Genomic DNA, 12705 nt, shown 5'->3' on the forward strand with positions numbered 1-12705 from the left:
TAAATTTTGGATAATCGAATAAAATATAAAAATAAAATACAGGTAAAAAATATTCGAGAATAAAGAATAAGAATAAATCGAATAAAAATTTATTCGAAATAAATAATAAGATTTTATTCGTATTCTTATTCAGAATACGTTTTTTATTCGAAAGAGCTTTATTCGGCAGAACACTGATATGCGGAATACGACTTTAGGAAGAATAACCCAATATAATATAATAATAAAAAATAATTCAACGCTTTGTCATTTATCTCATGATCAGTCTCCGGCTTTTTATTTAAACTACCATCAATGACAATTTATGTAACTTTTGATGCTTTGTTTTCAACTCCTGAATGATATTTTTTGTACCGCTTAGCTTCAATGGGATACTTTATTTCTACGTATTCAAAAATCAAGAAAGGGACCGTTTGTTGGTTGTGTTCAGAACAACAAATTTTGGGAACCCCCCCCCCCCCCACCCATCTTTCGCAACTGCAGCGATGATCTGGTCAAAGAAGTTTCTTATGAAGGCGTTGTTTGTTTGAAAACATCTTGACTTGCAAACTGATATGAACATACTTTAGAAGAAGGTTTCAAAGTTCCCTTCCTGGGGATGAATTCATTCCAACGCTTCAATAACTTTCCATCCTTAGGTGCACTAAACATGGTAAATTTAACAAGATATTTTGGGTAATCTGGGAAACCAGATTTACATCCGGGGACATAACAACGGTTCGGCATCTTCTTTGTCCTATTGCAAGGAAATAATAAAATATAAGATTAACAGATAATAGCACTGCAGGGACATTCCACGCCAAAAAAAACCAATCGATGGCGCGTCAAAATTTAGATTTTGATAACGATTGGAGTGTGTATTGTAAAATACACCAACAATTTATTGTTCAATTTTTTTGATTTTTCATTTAATTAGTTTAAGAGTTATTGCGATGTAAAAATCGCATTTTTCATTTTGCCGTGAAGGCAGAAAAAATTTTTATTTTTCTTTTCTCTTATTCTTGCCTCTATTTTTCACTCGATTGCGACTTTAAAAATGTCAATCGATTCCTTATTACTTTCTTTATAAAGCTCATAAATTAATTTTCTTTTTAATAAAAAATTTAATGTATAGTTAAAAGAATTTTAAAAAAATTCTGCCAACTTCAAAATTCTGTATCACAGAATGCTTGTCGATTGCCAAATTTAATTTTTACCACATAAATTAAGAACTATCATTTATTATTATATAAAAAAACCTCGTGACCTTTTTTCTTTATAGTTGATAATTAATTCAATCTACAAAGGGCTCTTCTTGCATTTCAAGACGTTTTTTTAGCCCTGAGCATTCTCCCCCCATGAACATCGGCCATTTTGGGAGGGGAGCGATTCCCCCCTTCATATCGTAAAAACGACCTTTTTTCCGTTTTTTTTCAAAAATAGACCAGTTTCGGATGCTGCGTTGCAAAATTTTAAAAAATCCAGGGGGGTTTCGATTGCAGGGGGAGATAGGAAAAAAGGGGGTTTTTGATTTATTTACCCTAGTAATACTTTTCCAATTCAGGAAATGTTCTAGAATACTACACTTTAAGACATTCTGCGTCTTCTCCAGTCTTTATAAATAATTAATCATCCCTAGTTTATCCATTATCCCCAAATCCACATTTGAATCACCCATGTTTACATATTTTCTTGACACTAGAAACGCAAAAAATACTAAACAGCATCCCTAGCCTTTTACTTGAATTAATTTTCATAGATAAACTAGGGATGATTAATTATTTATAAAGACTGGAGAAGACGCAGAATGTCTTAAAGTGTAGTATTCTAGAACATTTCCTGAATTGGAAAAGTATTACTAGGGTAAATAAATCAAAAACCCCCTTTTTTCCTATCTCCCCCTGCAATCGAAACCCCCCTTGATTTTTTTAAATTTTGCAACGCAGCATCTTAAACTGGTCTATACATCAAATTCAAACACTATTGACTTAATAAGAATTTGATCTTGATAAATGTCAACATAAAGTTAACAGAGTAGCAATGGTAACAACAGAACTTCGTACTCATTTCAGAGCGATAAAAAAATGCTGTCTGAAATGCAGCGTTTCATGATGAGCTGTATACTACCAAAAGATGGTGAAAAAGATGGGGTAAATAAGAATTTTAAGAAACGCACCCGAAAATCAGAATTAAATTCTGAAATAATAGACCATTTTCACGTTGCGAAAAGCAGTATTCATGTAGTCCGGCAACCCTGCAAGCCGCCATTTGTAATCTTACTTAGCCTTGTTTAGGTGGATTTAACATAGGCTAACGACTTTGAGGACTGATTTCTCCCATTAATTTTGCTACCAGGAGCAAAATTATTGTGGCACGTTGTACGTCAGGATATTGCCAACATTTCAAGTGCCAAATTTTCAAGAATTCGCTACAACTAGTACTTCAAATCGTCGTTACAGTGAAGGGCTATCAACATTTGAAACAATAACAAACAGTCAACAGCAAATGGTAACTTTAAAAAATGTGTAATTTTCTTATAAAACTTAAATTTCTTGGTATAATTAGGAATGTAAATGTCTTCTGAGGATGCAGACGATCTTTTACATGATTCAGTTATTGAATTATTTGACTTATCTGATTATTCTTCAACTTTGCCAAACGATGCTAAAGAAAGATATGTTGCTAAGCTTAATGAAGTACAGTGTGACTGTCCTTACGTCATAGAAAATGAGTATTATTTGTAAGTTTTAATGCCTTGAACTAAAACAACAGCCCATCTCCAAAAATTATCTCATAAGACTTGCAGCTCTTATAATTATTCATATCGTTAGCTGTATAAAACTGTTTTCTGTAGACTAGATAGTTCCAAACATCTCCAAATTCAACTGATGGTAATATTGTTTCTAGCTCTTGTGTACTGGAAGTCCAATAGACCAAGATCGGATGCTGAGTTGCCAAGGCTGAATTCCGACCTGCGGTATTTGTCCTCTCGGGCCCTATAGGAGGGAAATGAAAAATAATATATTTAATTAAGTTGTAGTTAGGTTTATTACAAAATCTTTTGGAATCGTGTACTATACCTCTGTGCTGATATAATACAAAAAATGTTATCTCCAAAAAAGCTGTTATTTTTCCAGGAAACTTTTTGAAAGGTACTTGTTTACCTTTCCACAACACCCCCCCCCCCCTCCCCGTATTACAACTGTAGAGCAAGAAGCAGACGTTTTTCTAAGTAAATTTCTGTTTCCTTATGAATAAGTCCTTTAGCATAATCAGATAACTTAAAAAGACTAATTGTGTCAAATAACTCATTACCGACATCACAAACTACACTACTCATGACCTAAAAACGAAAACAGTTTGACACTACAGTCACTAGTCACAGTCAATCACTTTACGTCTGCTACGGTACATTGTAAACAAGTACCTTTCAAAAAGTTTCCTGGAAAAATAACAGCTTTTTTGGAGATAACATTTTTTGTATTATATCAGCACAGAGGTATAGTACACGATTCCAAAAGATTTTGTAATAAAACTAACTACAACTTAATTAAATATATTATTTTTCATTTCCCTCCTATAGGGCCCGAGAGGACAAATACCGCAGGTCGGAATTCAGCCTTGGCAACTCAGCATCCGATCTTGGTCTATACTCATTTTCTATGACGTAAGGACAGTCACACTGTACTTCATTAAGCTTAGCAACATATCTTTCTTTAGCATCGTTTGGCAAAGATGAAGAATAATCAGATAAGTCAAATAATTCAATAACTGAATCATGTAAAAGATCTTCTGCATCCTCAGAAGACCCCATCTGGGTGCCGCGCGACTTAAGTGTCCGCGATGCCTCAAATACAAACGGCTCTTTAAAAAATAAAGGTCGCTTTAAGCATTTTTTTATACATACACATTTTATATTTATACACATTCCTAATTATACCAAGAAATTTAAGTTTTATAAGAAAATTACACATTTTTTAAAGTTACCATTTGCTGTTGACTGTTTGTTATTGTTTCAAATGTTGATAGCCCTTCACTGTAACGACGATTTAAAGTACTAGTTGTAGCGAATTCTTGAAAATTTGGCACTTGAAATGTTGGCAATATCCTGACGTACAACGTGCCACAATAATTTTGCTCCTGGTAGCAAAATTAATGGGAGAAATCAGTCCTCAAATTCGTTAGCCTATGTTAAATCCACCAAAACAAGGCTAAGTAAGACTACAAATGGCGGCTTGCAGGGTTGCCGGACTACATGAATACTGCTTTTCGCAACGTGAAAATGGTCTATTCACGGGATATCGGAAGGGGATCTAGAAAATTAAGGTGTACAATTGAAGAAATAAAGTTAACCACAATTCCCGCTAATACGGGTGTGTGAAGCACGTATTCAGTACTAAAATGTGAAAAAGCTGGAAAATTTGTCCAATACGTACAGTATCCTGCACAAAAATCCGAACACCGATTTAATTTTTTAAAGCCACCTATTGGTGGGGTAGCGGGTTTTTTTTTTTTGTAAAGGGGGAGGGTAGACGGGGTGATGGACACGAAAGGGCAGGGTTGGGTAAGAATAGACCTAAAAAAATGCCTTAAGGTATTATGCTTTAAGGCAAGTTACAGGTCAGGACATTTTTTCAACCCCCAGGGTGGTGTGTTTTTTTTACGACAGTTGGAAATTTAGGGCTATGGGCTTGGTAATGTTGCTTACCGAAACAATTTAGCTTATGTTCCAGCTGCCTGTGAATATTTACGTCGTTGTCAATGGCGTAGGTGTAGCGTTTCTGAATGTGATGATGGAGATCGATGTTCGATTCTAGATGAGGTGATGAATTATTGTGGTTTTCTTACGAGAAATTTTCGTTCATATATAAAACAAGTTTTCATCGAGCAATATGTGGTTTTTTTGTTTATCAAATAACTTAAAAAATAATAATTCACTTCGTTCTAAAAAAATTAATATTCCCAGCATATTCGAATGAAAATATTATAAAGATACGAAATATTACGCAATTTTTTATCGGGAATCGAACACTGATCTACGGCGTCGCAATCAGATGCTCTACGCATATGCCATCGGTATCGATATAATTGTGCACAGGCAGCTCTCTGAGTTATTTTGGGTAAGGAATATTACACAGCCAAAATCCAACATTTCCAACTGTCGTTTAAAAAAAACACATCACCCTGAGGGTTGCAAAAATGTCCCGACCTGTTACTTGCCTTAAAGCGTAATACCTTAAGGCCTAAAAATCAAAATTTCTGGACTTACCCAACCCTGCCCTATGTGTCCATTACCCCGTCTACCCTCCCTATTAAAGAAAAACAAACAAAAACCCTTTACCCCGCCAATAGGTGGCTTTAAAAAATTAAATCGGTGTTCGGATTGTTGTGCAGGATACTGTACGCCATGCCCCTAGCGGTTAAGACCGAGCATCGCCTACGAGATTTCTCTCGGGCCAGGATAAAATGCGGACGCGGACTGCGGACAGGAGAAACTGCGGACTTTTACCTGTGGACTGGCCCAAAATTTTTTGACAGATTTTTCGTGGACTTAGGGATAAAATGCGGACCGTTTCGTACATGGAGCGATTGAAAGTGCGGACCGGACAGCATAAACTGCGGACTGGTATCTGCGGACTCCATGCCCATATCTGATATTAAATTTCCAACTAAAAATAGTATTTAAAAGTCAACATATGCATTATTCAAAATATGAAAGTAAAGGGCAGTTTATATAACATGGTTACTTCTTAACTAGGTAAACTCTTGGTACAACAATGCAAATAAAACATGTAATAAACTTAAAAGAATTTGGGGTATTTCCAATGGGTTTTTAAAAACTCCTGAAAGGCATAATGCTGTTCTTTTGGAAGACATTCCTTGTGGTATCATTCCTTGCAAAGTTTGGTACCACATTGCCGCCTTGTGAAGGACGACTTAACTGCGCTACGGTTGTCTAATTCAAATTCTTAGTTGTGCATAAAAGAAAATAGAATGTAATGGATTTGGCCTATTGGAAAAAAATAAATAAAATAGTCAGCTGCTAAGAGCTGTGCGCATTTTTATTTTTATTCATTGGAATTGTTGTATGCATACATATTTTTAAACAGCAACAGTTATCGAACAACAGCCAATGCATGACAAAAATAAGGTTGATCCGTCTTGACTAGAGTAAATTCAATGCCTGTAAAAACAAGTCAAATTTTGCTGCTATATATATTATGAAATTTTAATGTTAAATACTATTATGAAATGAAGACTTTACTTACCAATTTTCTGCCTTACCAACGCATAGACATGTCTATATGAAATGCTGTATCCCCGTATAATACGCGGACTGCGGACAGCAGTGTTCTGCCGAATAAGGAAAAAATTTATTTGAATATGAATACGAATAAAATGAAAATTGAATCGAATAAAGAATAAGAATAAAGAATAAAAATAAAAAATGAAGAATAAAGAATAAAGAATAAAAATAAAATTTATTTTTATTCGTATTTCGAATAAATTTTCGAATAAAATAAATTCTAATGATTTTCTTAATTTAAGGATGATGTTTCGATTTTTGAATCATAAAATTAAAAACAATTAATAGTAAATAATTAAGCAAGTGATTTCTTTATTTTGGTGACACAGCCAGTCCAATCAAATCAAACAAAAAAAACTTCAAAATCAACGGAATCCAGATTCATGGAACAGTAGAAAAGTTTATTTGATAATTTTATTACCGAAATGCCTAATTCCAGTTGCAAGATTTGATACACTTTAATACGTAAACGTAACAGCTTAGTTTTATCCCTGAGGGTATATATGTATATATACTGAAGGACTATAACAATTTTAGGGTGTGGGGTATAGGGGGTAGGGTAGTAGTAGTAGATCTCAGAAGGTTTAATGTCCATTATGTATTTCCATATACGTTTCTTCCCTGAATGACCAATCGTCCTCAAATTTTGTACAAAATTCTGTCAAAATTTGATACGTGGTATAGTGGTTTTTTCATTTGATTCTAGAACAGTATAAAAAAATTAATTTGCGTAATTGTTACCTAGCTGGTTGCCGAATCCTAGGCAGTGAATTCGCTTTTGTTTGCGTAACCTTACAACTGTCAATGCATTGCAGTCAGTGCAGAAGGCTGTATAACAGTCCCTAAACAGTAAGTTTTTTCTTTAACAAAATGTTTTAAACAGTAGATTTTTATATATTTTTTTATATTGCAAATTTAAATATATTTAGAAAATATTTATTTATTTATTATATTAAAAATATTTAAATATAAAAATATGTAAATTAGTTTTTTATAGTTGAATGCCAATTACTCTCTAATTCAAAACTAGTTTATTGGTCCAATTATTTACGCCAATAATTGACGCTTCTGCGAAAAAGCCTAAGTTGAAAGACTTTGGCTTGTTATTACCGATTATTTTGATAACGGTGACGTCATGACTCGTAAGTGTGAAAGAATACAAGACGGAGAACGAAGCAAACACTATAAATTGTTTAAATTTAGAAATCTTGGATCCAAAATCTGTTTGTCTTTGGCCCACGTTACATGTCTATAGACATTTTTTTTCAAAAAAATTGCCCGAAGGACATTACCGAAGGAATCTTGCCGGACAGCTACCCTGTGGAGAAACTGCGGACTGCTGTCAAAAATTTTGGGTCAGTCCGCAGGTGAAAGTCCGCAGTTTCTCCTGTCCGCAGTTTCTCCTGTCCGCAGTCCGCGGTCCGCGTCCGCATTTTATCCTGGCCCGGGGACCGCGGTCTGTACTTCGTAGTCTGTGATTAAAGGAATGCTGGGTTAGTCGGAATTTTAACCATGGAAGATTTTTTCACAAATAATTCCGTTTGTGTTTCGGTTGAAGCACCTGCAGAGAATCTAGTTCAAGAAATCGCCTATGATGGACAGGAAGTATTTCAATTGTGAGTTATCTACAGTTCCCACACACCAAAACAGAGCTTGCTGATTACTTAAATTTCAAATAGGCCACTAACCTTATCGGAAAATTTGACAAAACAAGCGCATAAAATAGACTGGATTATCAGAGAGGACGATGAAAACGATGACGATACACTTTCTGCAACTGTCACAACAGAAAAAGATGTAGAAGAGGAATCAAAAAAAGCTGATTTCCAAACTTCTAGCTGGCCATGGGACTCTGTACGGAATAAGTTACGATCAGCTTTGACCGAAGTATGTGTTCTTGCTGATGTTTTAGTGATAGCTAAGGACAAACGCTACATGGTACTTGACCCTGTTCAACAAGAGCAACCAGACCAACGCCAACTAGCTCAGTTGTTTTCCAAGAAAAGGGTAAGATGCTCAATTCTAAACTGTAAAATTTTATTCTTAACAATTGTTGCTACTGTGTATATAGGGTTTGACTGCAGCTGCTAACATTTTGTTGCATGGTGCTGAACGCCTGAAAATCTCACAGTCTGATACCGCCCGTGCTAAAAGCAATCAAGATTTTCATCTAGAGTTGTTAAGGCTCAGGCAAAGTTGGACATTAAAGAAAATTGGAAATTCAATCCTTGGAGATCTTAGTTACAAATCAGCAGGCTCTCGATTTTATCAAACTGGTATCTTCAAGTTACAAAGTCTGAAGATCCTAACCTAGGGTTATCCACGGAAACTACAAGTGAAAATCAACCCAAGCAATCTATGATTAAGGTTACCATACCACCTGAGCTTGGTGGAACATCTTACATTCAAGTAACAATCCAAAAAGGTAAGGGAAATTTCAATGCTACTTCATTCTTGGTATTAACATTTTCTTCAGATCAAGATATTTTGTGTACAACCAACCTAAATTTACTTCATACTTCGCTTATTCACTCGGATCATTCACTTGATGCAAATCCTTGGACTAGCAAACTGGAAGCTGCCCAAAATGTTTTGTTCTGTAAAGAGCTGTTCTCGCAGTTGGCACGAGAAGCTGTTCAGCTGCAGGCTGCTATTCCTCACATGGTTGTTGGTAATCAAATAACTGCATCGGTAGGTATCTTCATGAACCCATAATTCACTTTTATTGTATCTCTTAAAATGGTTTAGAATGATTTTTTTTAGTTATTCCCTGGCATCCAGTTGTCAATTCATTTCCAATCCTCATACAGTGCTGGAGTAAACAAGCGCCAATTAGTCAGTAATTCGACATCTCTCGTTGCTAAAGTCGATCATAATTGTACGCATTTTTCATATGGTTACTGCTTAGATGCATTTTCCGTGAATTATATGTGACATTATTTCTTTTATGATAGACATACTTGAACACTCACTGCATCAACTTTTGCGACAAGTGCATCTAAATAACGTCGGCCAACCAGTACCGCACCCTTCATCCGCGCCCCTTGGACCTACCAAACGAAGACGCCTTGCTGGGCCCCATGCCTACGATAGAGATGAACTTCTTTTGATGACAAAAAGTATGGCAATTTGATAGTAGTACGGTAAAATCATAACAGGCAGTTTACTTAGCAGTTTGGGTGCTTCTGTCTTTTATCTTGTATTGTGAGATAGCATAGAACGGTTCACGCCATTTCTCTTCACTTTTTTTTCTTTAAGGAGACAAAATTTTAAAGCGAAACCGTACTGTGCTGTCGGATTACACAAGGTAGAAGTGTAGCATCAAAGGGCTAATAAAGAAACTTTCAGTTCGTGGTCGTTGATTTAAAAAATCTAAATGTATTGTAGTTGGCGATGCATTTCTAATAATTTTTTTTTTGTAGTGAAAGCATACTTGAACAAATTATACGACAAGGCCAACATGTCGTGCTTCGATTGAGAACTATGTTTGTGATTGATTCCATTGCCCGAGAGATTCGGGATCCTCTCATTATTTCTCATTGGAATGTTTTAAACTCGCCGACTCTTTCATGCGTCAAAATAATTATCATGACTCATGGTTACGATACTCTTCAGCGAACAGCTTTAGTAGTACACGTTGGGGAAAAAACTCTCAAGTGCGTCTGTCGTGATGGACGTGTTCTTCATATGTCCTACGAACCGCAAGAGTTACGCGATCTTATTCTGTGCCAGGTAAAATTCCTTTTGCGGGTTTTGTTTGCTAAACTGATCGACATAACAAATATGTGATATGTTCACTAAGTTGGACGAACTCAAAATCGTGAGCCAACAATGAAACTTAATGATTGATTAAAGTATTGCTATTTATACGTTTTTTTGCCTATTTTAGATTTCACAGCATCAGATTAACGCAGTCCAGTCTTTAGCACGATTCCTTGGCTGGCATGTTGCCAGTAGTTCGGCACATTTGGGATTGGGGCCAGTCGAGCCACTGGGCAATGCTTCGTCTTGCATTTTGTCTTCGCCATCAGGCAATAGGTGAGTCAAAACCCGAGGGAATAAATATTCTCCGCTGAACGTGTACATACCAATGCATTTCTTTGATAGAATTTTAAGTGTCCGCTGTGGCCCTCAAGCAGCTCAGCCCCAAGTTTACCTGTCGACATATCCACGTCATGATACCGTAAAGAACAAAGTGTTGAAAGATATGCGTTGGGAACAGCTGAATACTCGCTACGAAGAAGTTCGACTAGAGAAAATAGAAGGACGGAATTTCCTTAGCCGAATGGAACTTTTAATGGCTTCTCTTACTTGCCGTCCACCTATGAGTTGGGAGTAAAACTGTTCAACAATTGTCGTTGAAAAACCGCTAATGTTTGCATCCTTTTTCTGTTGTACGTAACAGTTCTTTGTGTTGAGAATAAGCTTGATATTAATGGAATCATAACAGACTTTTAAGTTTTACCTTTGGCTTTTATACCACTAAAGGGTATAAACAAATAACAAGAGCAAAGACAAAGAAACTTTCCCAGCAAGGGTGGTTTAAAATGTTCTGTAAGGGAATTATGAGAATCGAGAATTCATTAAAACATTGAAACAGCATACACACTGAAAAGGCGGCCATAAAACCTAATTCGCGTTTAAAATTTTTTTGAAATTAGAGCTTTGCACTTTTCTGTTGTGGAATATAGGTTTAATTTTGTTATGAATTTATGATGGTTCGACACTGAATCTATCGCCAACTCTATTTCTCGAGGTTCACCGCTTGAGAAAAAAGGTAAAAATTAAGGAAATTAAGGGAAATCACGAAATTTAAGGAAATTTAAGGAAATAAAAATAAGTGTCCTTAAAACACCAGATAATGTATTTTGGACGATTGTTTAGTTAATTTTTACTAATTTTTATATATTCGTAGTAATTTCGTATATATTTTTTACAAACCGACATTTAGGGCTCAGCTATTTTTCGGGTAGATCAGATCGGTTTACCCGATCTCGGCCAATAGGGGCCGAGCCCTACCGCCATTGTTTGGAAGCATTCTTTTGTTGTGTATCTGTATGACAACTCTGTAGTCGCTAGATAACAAATATAGCAGACGACGTAGAGACTTTAAAATGGTGCTACGAAAAATCTAGAATTTGACCAGAGATGTGCGCGAGCAAAGATTTTCTTGCTCAAGCAAACAAAAGCAATTGCCAATTTTGTTTGTTTGCTCGATTAATTGAGAATTATTTGAAAAATTTGCCAAACAATGTTCTCGTCCAAAATTGTTTGAACAATACAGTTTGTTTGAGCAAAATTTATTGTTTGAACAAAAACTCTTTAAAAAAAATTTCGGCAACGCAGACAACGCTCCCATAAAAAAAACGGTTACATTTTCTTGGATAACAACAGAGATTCAAGAAACAATTAAACAAAAGGTTTGACTTTCTTTTTTAAACGTTACAGGTTCGAAAACATTTGATTTCCTTATTGACTGGATGTCAAAGACTTAGAATAATAGTAACAGTAATCACAGTTAACATTGATTTTTTATTAGAATTCACAGGTGTTTACTTTTTTTTGGCGGCAGAATTTGCACTGAGAAAGATTAATTTGTCCACATTTTGTGGATTCAAACGCTGGCGTTGTTGAGTGACAACATTTCCTCCGGTAAAGGAGAGTGGGGGCAATTGAGACACAGGGCAATTGAAACAAAAATTGTTTCTCTCGCCGTATAAGAGGAATTTTCTTGAAAAAATTAGGGTTAATAGAATGAGGGGGTTTACAAGTTTAGAAAAATTTACGAGTTTTTGTATTCAAAACTTTTTAAGATATCTCGAAAAAACTGTTTTTTGTTCTCCGTCTGTTAAATTTGCGTTTTCAATTTTTTTGTTTTAACCCCCTAAAACGCTACGCTTTAGTAATAAAATTAGTTTCAGATGATTTGCAATTCATTTTTCTACAATTTAATGTCATTTAATTTTTCCCTGCATTCTTAAATAATTTTAAATAATTAAATGTAACGATGACCCTATTGCAGGGCAATTGAAACACTTTGTTTATATTCCCTGTCTGCGAGTGGTTGCATTTTTTTGCAAGTATTTGAAGTAATTCATTTAAACAAATGTAAATCATCATGTTAACACAACTATAATACTTGTATTCGCTGTTTGGGATTTATTAAAAAAAGCATGTTGCTTAATGGTTTTTTTTTAAATTTAATTATTTAAATATTTTAAACTAAATTACGATCTACTTTAAGCATATTTTAAAAATCTGTAAATCGCATTGTACCTAATGGTAAAATTTGATCACACTAGCAGTTGTGGCTGCTGAGATATCGTGATTTTCATTTTATGTGGGTATGAAGAAGCTTCCTTATGGGAAAACCCACGTTGCAATTGCGTCGACACACCGTTTCAATTGCCCTGCTACCA

The 12705-nt window shown here is 35.3% G+C and overlaps 1 protein-coding gene and 2 long non-coding RNA genes across 3 annotated transcripts; 2 read left to right on the forward strand and 1 right to left on the reverse strand.

The window, feature by feature from the left end:
• Positions 1–5994: 5994 nt before the first annotated feature.
• Positions 5995–6331, reverse strand: LOC123476014. Its single transcript, XR_006651581.1, has 2 exons — positions 6249–6331; positions 5995–6163 (listed from the first exon to the last, which is right to left on the reverse strand). It is a non-coding gene; the product is annotated as an uncharacterized LOC123476014 (long non-coding RNA).
• Positions 6332–7078: 747 nt separating this feature from the next.
• Positions 7079–7539, forward strand: LOC123475494. The gene is made up of 3 exons (XR_006650617.1): positions 7079–7135; positions 7317–7428; positions 7490–7539. It is a non-coding gene; the product is annotated as an uncharacterized LOC123475494 (long non-coding RNA).
• Positions 7540–7727: 188 nt separating this feature from the next.
• LOC123470152 (mediator of RNA polymerase II transcription subunit 17-like) lies at positions 7728–10727 on the forward strand. The gene is given in 10 exon segments (XM_045169931.1): positions 7728–7902; positions 7966–8293; positions 8358–8568; positions 8571–8711; positions 8763–8977; positions 9050–9164; positions 9241–9421; positions 9709–10018; positions 10176–10324; positions 10394–10727. Coding segments are annotated over 10 exon segments (1986 nt in total). The 5' UTR covers positions 7728–7798; the 3' UTR covers positions 10626–10727.
• The last annotated feature ends 1978 nt before the right edge of the window (positions 10728–12705 follow it).

This window comes from Daphnia magna, linkage group LG1, assembly GCF_020631705.1.
Source record: "Daphnia magna isolate NIES linkage group LG1, ASM2063170v1.1, whole genome shotgun sequence".
Lineage (NCBI taxonomy): Eukaryota > Metazoa > Arthropoda > Branchiopoda > Diplostraca > Daphniidae > Daphnia > Daphnia magna.